This window comes from Ctenopharyngodon idella, chromosome 16 (assembly GCF_019924925.1).
Source record: "Ctenopharyngodon idella isolate HZGC_01 chromosome 16, HZGC01, whole genome shotgun sequence".
NCBI lineage: Eukaryota > Metazoa > Chordata > Actinopteri > Cypriniformes > Xenocyprididae > Ctenopharyngodon > Ctenopharyngodon idella.
Genome location: NC_067235.1, coordinates 18,412,961 through 18,432,733, shown reverse-complemented (window position 1 = coordinate 18,432,733; position 19,773 = coordinate 18,412,961). Strand labels below are relative to the sequence as shown.

General features: G+C 37.4%; 1 protein-coding gene across 15 annotated transcripts in view; it reads left to right on the top strand.

Annotated features, from left to right (window-relative positions):
- adgrb1a (adhesion G protein-coupled receptor B1a) overlaps positions 1–19,773 on the top strand; it is a 100,520-nt gene that overhangs the window by 69,176 nt on the left and 11,571 nt on the right. For 12 of the 15 annotated variants that reach the window (XM_051864826.1, XM_051864829.1, XM_051864828.1 and 9 more), the window contains 8 exons: positions 4,623–4,749; positions 10,699–10,802; positions 12,033–12,135; positions 12,285–12,435; positions 13,440–13,509; positions 13,753–13,819; positions 14,754–14,839; positions 18,609–18,707. In XM_051864826.1, coding sequence (XP_051720786.1) covers positions 4,623–4,749; positions 10,699–10,802; positions 12,033–12,135; positions 12,285–12,435; positions 13,440–13,509; positions 13,753–13,819; positions 14,754–14,839; positions 18,609–18,707 — 807 coding nt within the window. The remainder of the gene's footprint in view (positions 1–4,622; positions 4,750–10,698; positions 10,803–12,032; positions 12,136–12,284; positions 12,436–13,439; positions 13,510–13,752; positions 13,820–14,753; positions 14,840–18,608; positions 18,708–19,773) is intronic. The other 3 variants (XM_051864827.1, XM_051864825.1, XM_051864830.1) reach the window with 1 other exon arrangement.

Sequence of the window (19,773 nt, the reverse complement as noted above, 5' to 3'; positions counted from 1 at the left end):
TTCCAAAAAGCGCAATGTGCTCTGATTGGTCAGACCACAAGTAGCTGACCAATCACAACCAGTGTGACTTGTACGCATTGTGACTTGTACGCGACTTTTACGCATACATAGGCATTTGACGCATGCACAGTTTTGAGCAATCTCTCGGCACGAGTTACAACCAATGTAAACATCTTTGTATTCTTTCATGCTAGAGTTGTACAAAAGAGGGTACTTTCTAAACTCTTCGCACAATCTCTCATCTATGTAGGCCTCCTTTGTCGTCATAGCTTGCATGCTTTCCAGTCTGTTCTGTTTATGCAGTTTTTCTTTGACTACGTTGTGAATCGACGACCCCAGGGCACAGATGCCACCTTGTGGATAAACTAATTACTGCAAAGAAAAATTAAATGCGCATGTGCGATCTTGCGATCTTGCGCAACCGACAAGTATGCACGGTTACAAAAATCCGGCAGTGCGCGTACAGTACACGCGTACTGTTCTGATGATGAAATTCACATCATGCGCGCTCTACGCTGACCCTTGCATACGTGTAAAAAGTGAACTATACTTTGGGCTTTAACACACTACTAATGCAACTCAACCAGGCCCCCTTATTTATTTTATTTTTTTGTATTAGTTAGTATTAGTTCACTTTCAAATGAAAATTAGCCCAAGCTTTACTCACCCTCAAGCCATCCTAGGTGTATATGACTTTCTTCTTTCTGATGAACACAATCGGAGAAATATTAATAAATATCCTGACACATCCGAGCTTTATAATGGCAGTGAACAGGGGTCACGAGTATGAGCTGAAGAAAGTGCCTCCATCCACATCCATCCATCATAAACATGTACTCCACACAGCTGGGGGGGGGGTTAATAAAGTCCTTCTGAACCAAATCGATGCATTTGTGTAAAAAAAAATAAAAATCCATATTTAACAAGTTATGAAGTAAAATATCTAGCTTCCGCTAGACCGCCTTCCGTATTCAATGTACGAAGAAAGTGTAAAACTCTTGCAGTTCAAAACGCTTACTCTATGTCCAACACCTTCCCTATTCAACTTATGGAAAAAGTGTAACGTTTTACACTTTCTTCGTAACTTGAATACGGAAGGCGGTCTGGCGGAAGCTAGATATTTTACTTCAAAACTTGTTAAATATGGATTTTTTTTTTGTTTTTTGTTTTTTTTTTTACACACAAACGCATCGATGGATGGAAGCACTTTCTTCAGCTCATACTCATGACCCCTGTTCACTGCCATTATAAAGCTCAGATGTGTGATGATATTTATTAATAGTTCTCCGATTGTTTTCATCACAAAGAAGAAAGTCATATACACCTAGGATGGCTTGAGGGTGAGTAAAGCTTGGGCTAATTTTCATTTGAAAGTGAACTAATCCTTTAAATGAGGAATACTGTGACATTCCCAGAAGAAAACTGAAGACTACATTCGAGGCATTTCAGAGAATTCAGAAACAGTGCTTACTGATATAGAGAATAACTCCCTTTGGAGTGGACTTTGTGTTTTATAACTATGCAGAGCTTTTTCATGCTCAAACAGCAACATTACACACTAAAGAAAGTTGAAAATTAAAAAAAGCATACTAGGTCAGCTTTAAAGTCGGCATGAAATGGAAGTTGTGATAGTCATTTCTTCGCTATCATGCGAATATCCAAGTGAGACAGCTTCTCAAACAAGAACAAATGTAGGGCGGGACTTCATTTTGTCCATCGGGAATTGATTGGATTGTTGTGATTAGCTATTGATGCGATCTTATGTGAGTGACAGTTTTTCCTGCCCTCGCACCAGTAAACACATCATCAGAGAAGAGATGTCGCTGCAAGAGGGACAGGAAGTTATTTTGATTAAAGGTTACGAGGGCACTTGAATTAAAAAAAAAAAAAAAAAAAAAAAATAGTTAAAATAGTTAATACTGCAATATTCTGTTAAAAAAAAAAAAAAAAAAAAAAAAAAGAATTGCCAATTTTAATTTCATGGTGACTTTAAGGCATTTTACATGCATTCATATATTTAAAAAAAATCTTTAATTGTTTACATGATGCAAGCTTGCTTTTCTCATGCATCTGCACTTGGCATGTTCTCTGCACATGACATGCACACTACAGCTGGACTGCAAGCCCGGTGATCCAATTACACAGCCGTGCTGTGCTGTCTTTGTATTTGTGTGGTCGACACAAAGTCTTAATCGTATCACGCATAGTGTCTGTGCAGTGGGTGATAATATATTGAGTTTCAGGTTTATGTGCTAATGTTAACACTGAGCCCTCCCCTGGGGCTGCAACACACTGTGCTTCCAGCTCTATACTGTTTGGCCCTCAACGCTCTTCTAGCCCCAGTGCATTGTGGGTATCCTAGACTGCAGAGCTCTACCGCACAGTGGGTTTGGAATGGTGCCGGTAGCCTTGAGTTTGTGTGGAAAAGCGTGTGTGTGTGTGTGTGAGGGAGTATATTGACTGCACGTTGCAGCTGCATGAAGAGGATACTACATGATTGATGGCTTGCTATTTGGATCAGTAGTGCATGGAGTGGGTATGTTTTGATATGACTTTCATATCACTTTCATTGATGTCATTATGAGGTCTTTGTTACAATTATTTGAGCGTCAGATCAGACACAGCCGATTCATGCTGTCAAGAGGGTTCCTCATCAAGATTATGAGATTCAAAATTGTGTAGGTGGCGGAATAGGCTAATTATTTAGTGGCTTTGGGCACCAACCACAACATAAGGGTTTCTTTAGTTGTATTTATGACATTTATGCTTTTAGTGTCATCTGCTTTGATGCAGGTTTAATGGCAGGCATAAAACTGACTCAATTTCTTGCAAAGAATAGAATGATGTGGATTAATTTCCTTTGGGTCCTATGAAAAGACAGCTTTTTGATGACGTTTATTTTTAGTGTATGTCTTAATTACTCCATATATTATAATATTCTGTGATATTTTAATATTATTCACAGTTTTTTTTATTCCAGTCAAGCACATAGTGATTTAGAAAGAACATTCATGCTGGTCTGCATTGAGTAAATGGGTTACACTTTACAGTAAGGTCCAGTTAGTTCATGCGAGTTAACATTAACTAACAATGAACAATGCATTTGATACGGTATTTATTAATCTTTGTTAATGTTAGTTAATAAAAATACTGTCCATTGTTAGTTCATGTTAGCTCAGGTCCATTTAATATTATTAACAGATACAACATTTGATTTTAACTGCATGTTAAATGTTGAAATTAATGTTAACTAAGATTTAAAAATGGTTTAGAAGTACTATTGTTCATTGTTAGGGTTAGCTAATTTAGTAACTAATGTTAAAAAATGGAACCTTATTGTAAATTGTTACCATAATTAGTTTGTTCATTATTCTGTATCTGAACATGTGAGACATGGAATGCTAATCTAACATGAACAAACTGTAGATAGTAAATAGTAAACATAAAACACTTTTCACTGTTCAGTTGGGTTTTTTTCTTTTTTTCTCCTCATGTTGTGCTCCAGGTCTCAATGTCCCAGTGTAATATCCATCCTCTGCTCTGCTGCACTTTTCCTCCACACTTTATAAACTTACAAGTTTTGACAGGTAAAAGAGACTGTTCTTTACTCCACTTGTAAGACTTGCTGCGGGCTAAACACGGTGTGAAAAGGCTAACCCAAACTGTCCTTTGGGAACTTTGATTTCAAAGTGATGCTGTGTAGTTAGGAGGTATTTGGTGTTTTGCAATGCAGCAAGCTCTAGAACCAGTGCAGCAACAACAACATTATTATTATTAGTATGATTATTATAAAATGTAGGCACTTACACCGAATTCCTGTGTCAACGATAGCGTACAGTGTAAACGATGCGGTACTATGGTGAGTTGTTCACCAACAGACAACCAATAATATACTGAGTCAACGCTTCCCTCATTAAATATGCAAGCTCTTTGTACGGCGTGCAGAAAGTTTTACGCGTTTTATTAGTTTCAGTGTCTGACTAAAATATGGCGTTGAATTGTGATGCTAACAGGTTAAGAAGAGTTTCGTAAATTCAGTTCGGCCACCGAATTCATATGCCGACATTTTACAATTTTTTACAGATCGCGTGCTCGTCAAGTAATGTCAGTGTTTCATAAACAAGTTGATAGGAAGGTTTTTATTAATATATAGTGTGAACCGGAACTTGGCTAACCAAGATTAATTAGCCTGGATAATATGTGTGCAGTGTGAAACGGGATAACCCAGGATTATGCTTACCCGGGGTTAAAAATGCGCTTTCTTTTCAATGTAACATAATAATAATAATAATTCAATAGTATTACATTTATTATTATTATTATTCTTATTATTATTATTATTATTTGCTACTTAAACAGTATTTGTTATTTTATTTTATTTCAGCATTTTATTTTATTTATTTTATTTCTTACATTTTGTAGCTGTTTTTGCATCAGCTAACCTGGCCATGCAGAAAGCAGAGGTGTGCGCTGCATCACATCGTCCATTCATCTGTCTTTTCACTGTCTTTTCTCGCGCTCCGGCTCTCTTACGGCGAGCTCTGCTGGATTAGGGAAAATAGCTGTTTTATCGCGCAGGGATTTGATCTCATTCCGCGCTCTTGTCTGTCTCCGCTCCGCAGCTCGTCGTTGCTGGGCTCCTGGTCTGCGCGAGGCTGTAGAGCCGTGCCCGTCGACTCCAGCACAACCAAATGCTTGTGTGACAGACTCTCCACCTTCGCCATTTTAGCACGCCTCAATCCCGATGTGGTAAGTCGAGCCATTTCTTTTGTTTCCTTTAATGACCAAGAACGTAAAAAGACGCGTTTGTGTGATATTGTGTGGTTTTAATGTAGCGCTTTTTTGGTCATAGGCGTCATTGTCATTATGTATCAACAGATCTCTCTCTCTCACTCCCCCCTCTCCTCCTCTCCACGACATGCCAGAGCCATACAGCAAATTTAATGCAAACAATCTAAGACGTGTTTCCATCTTTAATGTGTTCTGAGTGTATGCACAGATGTTTATGACAAAAATGATGTTTTGCTATGTTTGTTTAATGTCAGAACGCAGTGCATGAAACATGCTGGCTTTCATATTGGATTTGCATACATTAAATGTTTGTACAGAGAAAATGGATGTGATTAATAATATAATGGTTCAAAATAGATCTCTAACTACACATGTTAAAGAAGACAGTCTGTTATTTATAACGAAATACGTTTTGTTTAAAACACACCAACTCACAAATCCCCATATATATTTTTATTCATATTTTATGCTGTTGTGGACACCTCAAATACATTATGCTTGATACATTTGAAGGTTTTTGTTGGCCTTTTATTGAGTGTAAAAACGTATGTCTTAATTATACACCACTGGATCATTTGGGCCTTAGAGGGTTGTCTTTGTGTAATATGTCTACCTTTAAAATGCCATCTTTCTATAAAATGATGGGATTTAGTTTGGTTTAATGCAGGAAAGGGCCGTGTCTTTGTGTGGAATTTTCATTCAGTGTGATTAGTTATTATTAGACTGGAAACTGCCTCTGAAGCAGTTTATTCACCAGTTGCCGTGGAAACAGCATGGGCAGTGGAAGTTCTTAAAGCTATAGAACACGCTATAACACTCTCTTTGTGCAGCTTGGCCCAGATATGAGCCAGAGAGCCCAGATAAAAAAAAAAGAGGAAGAGGAAGCTTGACACCCTACTGGCCAAAACAATGGCCACGTCTTCTCTCATTTGCTCTGCCAAGATGTTTCAGATTGGCTGCTACAAGAACAGAAGTCACTGTTGTGACACTGTTTTGATTTGGGAAACCAAGCGAAAAAGGGACATCATAACAAAACAGAATTATGATCTCAGCATTACACACAGGCTATGGTGCATAAAGTTGCAATATGGGGTGCAAAAATCCATAAATTTTTTGGGTTAGTTCACCCAAAAATGAAATTTCTGTCATTAATTACTCACCCTCATGTCATCCCAAACCTGTAAGACCTTCATCTTTGGAACACAAATTAAGATATTTTTGATGAAATCCGAAGGTTTCTGAACTACACATAGGCAGCAACTTCATTGCACATTTTGAGGTCCAGAAAGGTAGTAAAGACATTGTTAAAATAGTCCACGTGACTAAAGTGGTTCAACATTAATGTTATGAAGTGACGAGAATACTTTTTGTGTGCAAAAACAAAACGAAAATAATGACTTTATTCAACAATTTCTTCTCTCCCCTGTCAGTTTCCTACGCTGTTGACGCAGTGAATGCAGTGCAGCGCTTCCGTATTTACGTACGAATGCCGGCTCAGTATTGGCCGACGCTGTACACGTGAGCACCACGACGCATGCGTGTGATGTTGACGCAGGAGCCAGCATTCTGACGTAGAACACGGAAGCGCTGCACTGCGTTCACTGCGTCAACAGCGTAGGAGACTGACGGGGGAGAGAATAAAATCGTTGTTGTTTTGTTTTTGCGCACAAAAAGTATTCTCGTCGCTTCATAACATTAAGGTTGAACCACTGCAGTCACGTGGACTATTTTAACGATGTGTTTACTACCTTTCTGGACCTCAAAAGGTGCAATGATGTTGCTGCCTATGTGTGGTTCAGAAATCCTCGGATTTCATCATAAATATATTAATTTGTCTTCCGAAGATGAACGAAGGTCTTACGGGTTTGAAATGAAATTGAAATTTTGGGTAAACTAACCCTTTAATGTTAAGTGTTTCCAAGTGAAAGAGGACATATAAGGTAAAAAAATGTATTGTGATACTTTGCTTTGGCAATCAATTGGAAATATGGGCTTTAGAAGTTTACAGTTTATATCGAGTTTAGGCTTACAACCAGGGTTAGGTGCTTCTACGTCAGTGTTACTCACCTATCTTTTCCCTCTGACTTTAGGGATAAGTTATGGGTAAAGTTTGGGTTAAGTTTAGGGAAATTGTTAGGACTAAATTTTCAGACAGGAATATTGTTCCAGGATCTACAAAATATTACTTGGCAAAATCACGGTGACCATATTGATATATTGCTCCTTCTTGCAGCCAGTTTACATTATACACATTTGTTTCTGTAATTTAGAGGGCTTCTGTGTGCATTTATGTGCTGCTATTAGCCTTCATGGATGTGTATGTGTAAAGACTCATGATTTGCATGTTTCTTCACAGTGAACCAGAGAGCCATAGCGGTATGCTAATCGCTCGCCTTATGATGGCTCCGTGTCCCACTCTACCTGGTCATAAGGACGTAGACTAAGGGAGTGTCGCAGTTCGCTCATTCCATGCCTCATGGGAAGCATATTGTGGGGATTTCATTTGTGTTGCCGTGTGCCAACAGAAGGGAGGACCGCTCCTCCCCTTGGCTCCACTCCCTGTCTGTCTCTCTCTTTCTCTAGCCTTCTCGCTCCAGACCCCCACTGCTATGCTGCTAATTATTCCTGCAGCTCCACTTGCCACCTCAAAATGGCCCATCCAACGGCCCCTCCGCTGGCAACTAGCGTCCTACAGCTTCAGAATGATAAAGAGCCAGAGAAACACTTCTCTTCCTCTCGTTCCCTCCCACATTCTGAGTCTGAATGTACAGTCAGCTGCAGTGCTCATGAAAAGAGAGAAAAAAAAATAAAGGGAGATAGTACACTGCAGCTATTTTAATCACACCCCAGTCTTTCTACAGATGTTTCCAGCTTTGAGCCAGGCTCTGGTTTACATGGGTCAGATTGTCTTATGCTTTATAAGCAGTTTGATGTGAGAAAATCGCGGTGGTTTTGCCCAGACTGAATATTTATGAGCTAAAGCTTGTAGAAATGCACAGTTACACTGCAGTTGTACTTGGATGAAGCTCTGAATACATCATTCCCAAATATGGGTCAGTGAAGATGGCGAGAACAAGAAACCGCACGCTGTGTTGAGGTATTTCATGTTAGTACATTCTTCTGAGGTAGGCCATTGTCTTTTTGCTCGTCTCTTGCACAAGAATCAGTATTGCCTTTGCAAGTCAATTTTTTATGTTCTTTAAACAAAAGTGTGCGCAGTCTTACTGCATTTGCATACAGTTTGGCAAGTTTTATGGTTTAACCAATGTCTATATTTTAACAACAGTATTCAAAGGTAAAGTAACTTATGTATTGTTTAGATAATAGCTTTTTAAATAACACCCACTCATTTTCAAGTTTATTGTGGCTTAACAGTTAGGCCTATATTTATTTATTTACATTTTTGCATTTGGCGCTTTTATCCAAAGGAACTAACATTGCATTCAAGGTATACATTTTATGATCCATTATCATGAAGGTTTGTTTATCCCGCATATTATGTTTTCATTGTATCATTTAGTGATTATTGCTTCAAAATCTGAAATAAATATGGTTCTAAATATTGGTTATTAGACACTTAGGGCCAGATTTACTAAACAGGGCAAATTAGTGTGAAAGCACAATCCCATAAAAGCGCAAATGGGAGTGGAAAGTTCTGCGTTTGATCTGCTGACACAAATTAAATAACACAACGCAATCTACCAAGAGCAGTGCAAAGTAGCATCTGATTTAAGACATGCTTTTTTGGGGTGGTAAATAATGGCGCAAATACCAGTAAATTGACCAGTGCAAACCTTAGTAAATCACCTTGCATGATTCATTTAAATCCTCCTATAAATTTTGCGTCTGAAAGGGAAACTCCTACAAATGCATATGCAATAAGGTCAGCCGCAAAAACAACTATATCCACACCTTTTCAGCGCTATTTTTTTCACTGTGTGTCTTTAGTAAATCCTGACAGCAGTTTTTTTAATGCCAAAAGATGGTTTGTGCTGGCATAAGCTATAAGTAAATCTGTCCCTTAAAGGGGTGGTTGATTATGATTTCACTTTTTTAACTTTAGTGTGTAATGTTGCTGTTAGAGCATAAGCAATATCTGCAGAGTTACGAAGCTCAAAGTTCAGTGCAAAGGGAGATATTTTCTTTTAAATAATTCTCTGTTTAAGGACTACAACAAACAGCTGGTAGGGACTACAACGAGCTTCTTCCCGGGTTAGTGACATCACTAACCCTAAAATGTACATAAACCCTGCCCCAAGAGAACATGCAACAAAGGTTAGTTTATCCACTAACCATTCAGAAATGTCCAGTTGCATTCTTAAAGTTGTAAATTCTTCCTGAGTCTCTCCATCAGTGTCCAACTCCGTTCTGAACAATGTAAGACTGAACACTGTTACTGACAATTGTAATTTTGGCTGCGTGAGATTCTCCACCTTTGTTGTTGTTGAGCAAATGAAGCGCGAGCTGTAAAGCTTCACCATCTTTTGTAAAGCGGGCCGGGAGCAGCAGCTCATTTGCATTTAAAGGGACACACACAAAAATGGCTTGTTTTTGCTCCCCAAATAGGGGCAAATTTGACAAGCAATAATAAATGAATAATAGCTGAAACTTCACAGACACATTCTGAGGACACCAGAGACTTTTATTAAATCTTGTAAAGTGGGCATCATAGGTCTCCTTTAAACATAATAATAATCTGTACTGGTCATCAAAGAAGCAATATTGATCAGTCTCTATTTTAAATGTTGGCAAATGTCCTCTTATTGTCCTGACACCTATGGCAGCATATAATAATTACAAATGGCCTAAATTATTACAAAACTGAACAAATTGTGTGCAAATGATGTAGTATATGTGCTTTGCTATCATTGCAGAACTGACTTCAGTACAACTTTCCCAAGCCTCCTTTTGCTTGCTGTCTCGCAAGTAACCTTCAAACATTTCAGAATTGACGGGACTTGATGCACTAGAGTTTCAGTTCCCAGCTTACTATGGGTCTCTGTCTGCACTGATGGACTAAATAATTCCCTTGGTTCAATACACATTCCTCTGAGTACTAGCCTGTCTTCCACAGCTTAGGCTTAGTCAGGTGTTTGATTGGCTAGGGGAAGACAAACTTAGTCTCAGAGGGTGCATTTCTTTCTTGATTGTCAGTGGGGACCTCACTGCAGTGCAGATTAATCAGAGGGATTTAATTAACTTGGCCCTGTGCGCACATTAAACCTGGAGACAAGACAGGCTATAAACTCAACCAATTATCTTTGTGTGTAAGTGTAAGTCTGTGTGTTTTTGAGTTAAGGTGAGAGGTCCACACCTCTGAGAATGCGTAGGACCCGTGGACATCCTTAACTCCACAGTACCACATAAATGTATTTAAAATGTTGAAAGGCAAGTATTTATAGACATGCATTATAATGGCTTAAGACTTGGAATGCAGATATTCACTAGCACACAGGCACGCACTACTCACACCTATGGTACAGTTAATGCTGCGTACACCACTGCAGTGGCCGCTGTTTCTCCACCACATCACCATGGCAACCAAGACAATGGTTGCGCAAGCCTGCAAATGTGATATATTTAAAGCTTTTGGTTCATAATCTCTGTATGAGTAATTCACAGCATCAAGCATTTAGCTTTTCCGGTGGTCTTTATGGCATTAGAGCCAGTCATAGGTTGCTTTACTATAGCTCTCTGCTGTGCCCTCTGGATATCTCAGTCCTCAGTATCAGCCCTTTGCCGAGTGACCTTCATCTCACCTTGTTCCTTAGCCGGAGCCACACGGACAGCAGCCCACTCTCCCCAGCTCTCTTCAGCACAGAATTGCATGGAGGACGGCAGGCGGCTAGCCTGATGCACCGTTATCATCTGTGATCACTAACTGAGTCTATTTTCTTGTGTTGACAGAACATGGATAAGTCCCAGCTTCCATCTGTGACTCTGATCGTGGGCTGCGGGGTGTCGTCCCTTACCCTGCTTCTCCTCATCATCATCTATGTGTCTGTTTGGAGGTAAGCAAGATCTTCTACTGCTAAAACACAATTTGGCTGTTCACCAGTAAAAGAAACTCATAGATATTAATGGGAAGCCACAGGGGTTTCAGCACCATGGACAGCGACGCATTTTTGTATAAAGAGCTTTGGGATGTTTTGGAGTTTGAGATTCAAATCAATTATTTGACATGTATTTCTAAACAAGTCGGGTTGTTATTTATGATTCAGTGTGGTAATTAGTGGTGATAGACTGATGTGCTTGATCAGTGGTCAGTCTGTTTAATGCCAGTTCCAAAAGCTATTAACAGCCTTGTCCACGGTCATTTCATGATTTGTATTATTTCTAAATGAATTTTGAGTAAATAATGTGAATGTGGGGTCAATAAGATTTTTTTTTTTTTTTAAATAATACTTTTATTTAGCAGGAATACGTTAAATTGATTAAAAGTGGCAGTAAAGAGACTTTTACATTTGTTAAAAAATCAAATAAATGCTGTTTTCTTGAACATTACAGAATCTTGAAAGAAATGTATCATGGTTTCCACAAAAATATTAAGCAACACAACATTTGTTATCAATGCTTCAATGTTTTCAACATTGATAATGATAAGACATTTTCTTGAGCAGAAAATCTGAATATTAGAATGATTTCTGAAGGATCATGTGCTTATTGCGGAATATTTAGCTATGCCATCACAGGAATAAATTACATTTTAAAATATATTAAAATAGAAAACTATTTTATTTTAAATTGTAATAATATTTCCTAATATTGCAGCCATAGTGAGCATAATAGACTTCTTTCAAAAACATAAAAAGCACTTTTGAACTGTAGTGTATACACAGAGGCATCCAAAATACTGATGTTTTGCATTTACAAAACCAAATTTTTGTCATACAAATTATATTTGAAATAATTAAAAGTTTGAAAAATAAAAATCTAAATGAATTTCACAGCTTTTAGCTTTAAATACAGCTACTCTTGAGCTGCATCAACTCCAAAAGTTTGTCTGCAACCTGATGATCATGTTATCAAGTCTGATTTGAGAATAATCCAAAGAGCATCTTGTGCTTCAGTAGTCTGTACAGAGACGTTCACAGTGTCACATCTTGGTCACCACTAGCAATTATACATTAGTTCATGTTCCATTGATGTGCCGATCTATTGAAAGCATTGTGAGTGAATGATTGTGAGCAATAGATGTCATTCAGATGTATTGGCTCAGTGTTTCTGTTTGTTTTCCTCAGGTATATCCGCTCAGAACGCTCTGTCATCCTCATCAACTTTTGTCTGTCCATCATCTCCTCCAATGCTCTCATACTTATTGGACAGACCCAGACACGGAACAAGGTATGGCCAAACAAACACAAATAAACTGATAAAATCCTTTATCTACAACAAAATATGCTTCTTAATCTTTCTGTTTATCTCCTTTTTACATAACCATCCTTATCTTTGATGGATGGGCTCTCTTTCTTTCTCTATTTTCTTGCTCTCAGGTTGTTTGTACTCTTGTGGCTGCATTTCTGCACTTCTTCTTCCTGTCCTCTTTCTGTTGGGTTCTCACGGAGGCGTGGCAGTCTTACATGGCTGTGACTGGCCGTCTTAGAAACCGCATCATACGCAAACGTTTCCTCTGCCTTGGTTGGGGTGAGGCTTGCCTCTTTGACTTCCTATCCATCTTTATGGGCATATTTACAACTGCTCACTTCATGCGTTTTTACTGATTGGATAGCTATTCGAACTGTTAAAACTGTTCCATTTACACTTGGCCACATAAATGTGTCTCCGCAAAACGAATATAAATCCGATATTCGCTATAAGCAAATTCAGCGGAGTTCACGTCAATGAAAGCAACCGATATGAGCTGCATTTTATTTATCATCAGCTAATTTCAATATCAAAGACTGCAATAGGAGAGAGAGCGGCATCAAGTACTGGTGAGATAATTTAGCCTCCCTACTTTTTATTTTCTGTCAAGCTTCATAATGCGACGCCGAACTTTCAGTTTCATTTGCGGCAGTTTGAGCGTCGGCTTGCTGAAGAGATACTGAGCTACTCAGCTGCAGGCCAAATCTGTGGCGATGCGTGTTGGAGTAGCGCTGTCATATCTGGCTAATGGGAGCCGGTATAACACGCTCTCACATGTTTATTTTTTTACCATTTTGGGAAATTGTAAATGGTACTTTGGAAAGTAAAATTTACATACGTGGTTTCCACAACTCAATGCATTTACACTTGTCCATTTTCGTCTGGAATGCATCTCAAATCACCTTCTGAAGTGGTTTGAGGTGACTGGATTTAAATCTGTCTCATAAGCGTTTCAGAAGGCGTTTACACCTGGTCTTTTCACGATCATATAGCTATTCAATCAGAGAAAACAGATGAAGTGGCCAGGTGTAAATAGGCCCTAAATGTATCTTCAATTATAATCTGTCTCCTCTGCAAATAATGACCCAATTGGGGAGTTGATATAACATTTCAGTTGGTTTTAGCAGCATTGTGTGGTACCACATGCTATAATTGATCTAAATTCTTAGATGAAGTTTAACTGAATGTAATCAATATCTTGATGTTGAATAAAAAAAGTTCACGTTCATGATATATGTCAAGTACTCGATAGCTCTCCACTAATTTCTGTTCCTTTATTATAGGTTTACCTGCTCTCGTTGTAGCAATTTCTGTTGGATTCACCAAGGCAAAGGGATATGGCACTGTTAACTAGTAAGTATGATCATGATGAAGTTTGAACAATCATATATTTCTGATAGTCCTAGTGCTCCCTATATGGCCAGTCCATCCCTGCCTTGCATCCTTCAAGTAGACACTTCAAAATGTTATAAAAAACTAATTATATCTGACAACCCCGTCACTGATTTCTCTTTTCCTTTTGGTCTCTTTATCCTTTTCTTTCTTCCATCTTTCTCATTCTTACTCTTTCTTTTCTGCTTTTGTGTTTTGTGTTAGTTGCTGGCTGTCTCTGGAAGGTGGACTGTTGTACGCATTTGTGGGACCAGCTGCTGCTGTTGTCTTGGTACAATTTCTCTCTCTGTTTGATTTATTCACAGAAATCTTCTGTCCCGCATTTCCAGCTTTAGTGAATGAGAATGTTGACAATTCCAGATTTTACCCTCATAACTCCACAACATAATATCCAGCAAACACGTTTTTTAGTGGATCTGTTTAAACACATCATATGCTAAGTGTGATCATAATAGTCAGGTCATTACTTCACTGCAGATTAATTAAACCTGATTTGGGTTTACACTATATTAACATGGATTACAGCAGTATCTCTTTTATTATTAAATGACAGATGTTATTTGGTCAGACACTGAGATAATCGTTGAGAGTGAAATTTTCTACACATTCTCATAAGAAAATGTCATTCTAGTGCAATTTTTCTGTTTAGAACCAAAGCATCTCTCAGTAGCTGTTTTTCAACCTTGTTTCAGAGGATTCTGTACATTTTTAAAATTATTTTACAATTTAAAAATTAAGGTGTAAACTTAGTAGCATATCAGTATTTGCTGAGGTATCAAATATCGATATCCAAAATCATAAAATTGGAAATTGACTGCTAAAATATTGGTATTATCAGAAGTAGCTTGAACAACAACATGTTCATATATTTTTATTGGCATAAAAATATATTTATTGACTTCATTGGGTTTGTTTGAACACATGTTAGCAGTAGGCAAACTAGTATATGTGATACAGTGCAAAAGTCATAAATTAAAGGCAAATTTACAGCACCGTTAATACATTACTTATTCTAAAATCTAAGATTTTCTTATTAAAATACAACAAAATCACAAGTTGAACAAGGCTTTACAGAATCCTCCTAAACAAGACAAAAAACAGCCACTTTGTAGCACACAGGAGAAGTCACTAGTACCGTGTTTCTATTGTGAGGCTGTATTTTGATATGCACATGTGTGTTCACCTCTTTCCTCTCTCTTCACCAGGTTAACATGGTTATCGGGATTCTGGTTTTTAACAAACTGGTGTCCAAAGATGGCATAACTGATATGAAACTCAAGGAGAGGGCCGGGTATGCCTCACAGCATTCATTCATCTCATTGGCTGACCTCTAACCAGCTCTGGGAAAGACATTCATTGGCCAGACCTTTCATAACATCTCTCCCTTCTTCAGCAGAACATAAATTAGCATGAAAAAAATCACATTTATTATCAAATTTACCATCAAATCAAATGATTTTGTCTCGTTTTCCACTAAAAAAGATATCTAAACATCTTTAAAATGGAATAGATTTACTTGAGGAGTAAATATGATTGTGTTCCGAGAAAATATCTTGAATTGCCAAATAGTTTTCTCTTGTTTTACTCATAAATTAGCAAACAAATTTTAAATGTTTACGCTTGAAAGAAGAAAAAAAAAAAAGTCATTTTTTTCCTTTCGAAGGGAGGGGATGAGATTGATAAGGACTGGTTATTGGTCCCGTCAAAAGCAAGATGACATCTTTGCTCACTCATTGCATTTCTTTTACATCTCCGTTGGTGATTTGCCATGTGTCGCTTAATCATTTCTCCAGCTTCTCTTGATTTTTAGGTGTTGCTGTGCATCTTGATTCCAAGTCATGTTTCTGTGTGTGAAATGTTTATTTGAGGGGCAGTCGCAAAGGAGCCGGCAAAGGAAATCTCACATAAGGCGTCAGCTTCATGCGTCTGATCAATAACACTCAAGCTGAGCGAATTTCTCATTTTATATCCATTGATTTTGACAATTTTTCAGTCGTGTGAGTTAAATGTCATTGAAGCTGAAGTATGAACTGAGAATTGTTATTATAGACCTAATTATAAAGGGTTTCTCAATCGTACGCTGTCCATCTCTGTGCCATTGACCATCAATTACACACTGGATTTGTTAATCTTCCAAGATTCACATGCCTTCTACCAATCAGGCTTTACAGCAGAAATGTGGCCTGAGATTTATTACCAAGAAGACGAATATTACTCATGTTATGACTCATGATTGACTGTCTGTGTTTCCTTTTCTGGGCTGTGCTCCACTGCCTGCAGGCTGACGTGTGCCCTTACTGGCATCATTTTTGCATCCAAGTGTTTTCTTTCCCTTGTCCTTCTCTTTCCTTTGTGTTTTTAGATTATTATTATGATTATTTCATTTCAACAACATTGTGTTTGCCTCTGCTATGATCTTTCTGCTCGATTGTGTTTGTTTTTGTGCTGTTTGAGACATTGTATCAGAGTTACCACAGCATCCCCTCGCTCACACTCAGGGCTCTCCTCTCTGCCCCACCCACCCGCCCGCCACTGATTGGCTGAGATGCAGGTCCGCCCATTCTCTAATTTAGCCTCTCCCACAATTTAGCAGCTACAATGTTAGCGCTTAAATTTGCCTGATGCCCAACTTAATCTTTTAGAACTCAACCCTGTCAACTTTCTGATGGAAGCATGCTGGTTAGAATAAATGTGCTTTAGATTATAAATTTAGATTTAGAATAGCTGTATATTCAGTTTTCTGATTCTTGTTTGGATCCATAAATTAGTTTGTGTGTGCGTATGTTTGGGAGTGTGCGAAAGTACGCTTGTATGAGTAAGTATGTGGATTTTGTTGTTGGACATTTTGGATTGGATTGGATTTTTTGGAAAGTCAGAGTTTTGTTTGTGTCTATGTAATAATGGGAAATATTTTTGCAATTCCAAAACTCTTATCAACATGTTTGCTTGAGTATTTTCCAGCCGCATTACATTCTCTGCAGAAACAGATTAACTCAAGGCTGGCTGCCGTCGTTGGGTGCTGATAGATGGGAAGGGTGAATTAGATTTAGAGGGAGGATTTGTATCACTTTTTCCTCCCTCCCTCACCCTTCTTCTTAAACAAAACAGTTTTCATTAGCCTAATTAATTGGCAGTGCTGTTAATTATGTGTAGTGCAGCAGCAGCACTTTGCGTAGTTTCTGTACACCTGTAAATTCTGACATTTTCTTCAATTTTAGAATAACAAAGTTTATTTTGATAAATTGCTGTGGTCTAAATCAAGAGCTTTCACATTCGTTTACTACCTGCGGCAAGACAAAACAAAAGATGAACTGTTTCAAAAATGGAGGGTAAAATAAATGAGACCATTTTAATTTTTGGTATAGGATCATATCAGCTCGGTCTTTGAAGTTCTTTCACGAGGACTAGAAAGATGGTCTTATATTTAAAAAAAAAAATTCTGATTGCTTTTTAATATCACTGCCTCTAGTGAGGTTTTATTGGTCGCATTGGCCTTTTGCTTGGAATTGAATTTGTAGTATTATGCAGGGTTTAATCTACAGGTCTGCCAGTAGCAGAATGAACTTCCTATCCGTTTTGGGCAGCCATGCCAAACTGATGGCTTTATTTTTATTTTTTTATTTTTTGCAGGTGGACATTTTGTGTGCAACAGTTGCATTACATACACTACCATTCAAAAGTTTGGAGTCAGTCATGTAAAAAAAAAATAAATAAATAAAATATATATATATATATATATATATAAGAAATGAATACTTGTATTTAGCAAAGAAGCATTATATTGATCAAAAGTGACAGTAAAGACATTTTTAATATTACAAAATATTTCTATTTGTTTCTATTTCTGTTCTTTTGAACTTTCTATTCATCAAAGAATCCTGAAAAAAACAATAATAATGACAATAATAAGAAATGTTCATGTGATAAGAAATGTTCATGTTCAATGGCTGCTGAAAATTCAGCTTTGCCATCACAGGATAAATTAGTTTAAAATATATTATAATAATAATATTTCACAATATTACTGTTTTACTGTATTTTTAATCAAATAAATGCAGCCTTGGTGAGCATAAGAGATTTCTTTCAAAAACATTAAAAAACAAAAATTGTTTCAGACCCCAAAATTTTGAACAGTAGTGTATTTTTGGACAATGTTAAATAATTAATGCAGCCTCTTTTTTTATTTTTTTATTTAAACTAAAAAAGGAAATGCATATAGTGTTATATTTTTCACATTTCATAAGCTGTCTGCAGATATTAAAATGCATTTGAGCTTCTCTATAAAAGCACATTTTAGGATAAAAGTAAATAGTCTTTAGACATTACAGACTGAAATATTATATACTGCAGTTTATTTAATAATACAAAAAAACAAGCCACGCATAGATATATGCAGAGTTCGTGCTTGCAGGATATTGGCAGTTATGGCTGTGGATGACTTTAATGTGTCTCCTAAAATGACCGTTATTTAGCTCGAGTCTGTGAATGCACGATCTCCGGCTGTCAACACGCATGAATGTTTGTGTGTATGTTTTTCAGCCAGCTTTTTCGAGTTCCCATGTCTCTCTCCAGGGCCCAAAGACAGATGCAGAGTGGGACGGATAAACTGCTCGCAGCCTAAATCAAGCAAATTCCATATGGCATACTAATACAAAAGAAGATTTTGATGTCATTGATATGACAGAATCAAAATCCTATCATGTAGTATTTTACGTAGACTGTCAGTGGAAATAAATGATGGTAATCCATACATACATGCACGACATATAGAGTTGATTCTTTTTTTTTTTTACTCGCTAGCTCTTTGTCCCACATGTTCAATCAGGCCTATTTAGAAATAAAACTATCGTGACAGCATCTTTTCCATCATTCCTGCACTCTTCCCAAAGCCTTGACAGAGATCTGCCCTGAGTGAGAGCTGGAAGGGGATTCTGTGGCCGCTAGGTCTGTGTATCTACATGTATATAGGTGTATGTGTCTCTGTGTGTATGTGTGCGAGAGCGTGTGTGGTTATATATCAGCGTACATGTGTATTTCAGTGTGTTGATTTGACTTTGCAGTCAGATGACAGTGCCACTGTACAATATGACGCTCAAATGTGCCAAGTGCGGAGTTATCTCGTCGGCTGACGTTTCCACCACAGCTACCAGTAACGCCATGTTAGTCCCGCTAATTATTTACCAACTCTTTGATGCTCTGCCTTCGGTTCTATTTTTCTTTTTTTCTGCATATTTCTTACCTCACCCCTTTTTTTTCCTTTTCTGGTTTTCTCCCCCATTCATTTCCCTCACCCTGCTCCTTAGCTGTTATGTCAGAAGTGATTAGCAGAGATGGAGCTTTCATGCTAAATCATGCAGATTGCAGTAGGAGCCCATCTTGAAGCCCTGCTATGTTTGTGTGAGTGTGCAAGTGTGTTTGTAGTGCGCAGTTGACCAGACGGTTCCTTGCTAAAGATTACCATGGTAACCATAATTTCTGTCAAAGTAGCATAGTTTTAGTTATAATAAATTACATTTATGCATTTTGCCGAAGCTTTCATCCAAAATGACTTTCAGTGCATTCAGTATGTGCATTTCCTGGGGTTCAAACCCATTGTCTTGGTGTTGCTAGCATAATGCTTTACCAATTATTGTATAAGAGAAAGGTCAATATATCAACAGGGCAATAAGTTGGTAAATTTGCCAATATTTGGTCATTTTGAGAAATCTGACATGCCAGCTTAGGCGGTTGACATATGCGTTGGCACTTTTTCCAGATATTTTAATAAATTTTGAGTAATATTCAGTGTTGTTATTGTTAACCAAAACTATTAAAAATGGCTTATTTGGAAAAAAAAAAGCTTAAATAAAAAATAAAATGATTGCTTTGGCAACTAAAAATAATTAGGTTAAAGTTGAATACTAAAATATAAAATAAAGCTAAATAGAAATATAAAAACTGACAAAATGACAAAAGCACAACAAAATTATTAACTAAAACTATAAAAATAAAAGCTAAATCAAAAAATGAAATACTATAATAGTATATAAATAATATGAAAAACATTCTGATAAAATGTTAAAATTTAAAATTAGCACATTTTTATACATTTCACTTGGTATAATTCAAATGAATTAACCTATAACGCATACTGTATATATTGAATATTGAAAACCTCAAATCGGTCAACCGCTATCCTTAAAGCAGTACAGGAATCTTTCTGCATGTTTCTGTCATTATTTTTTC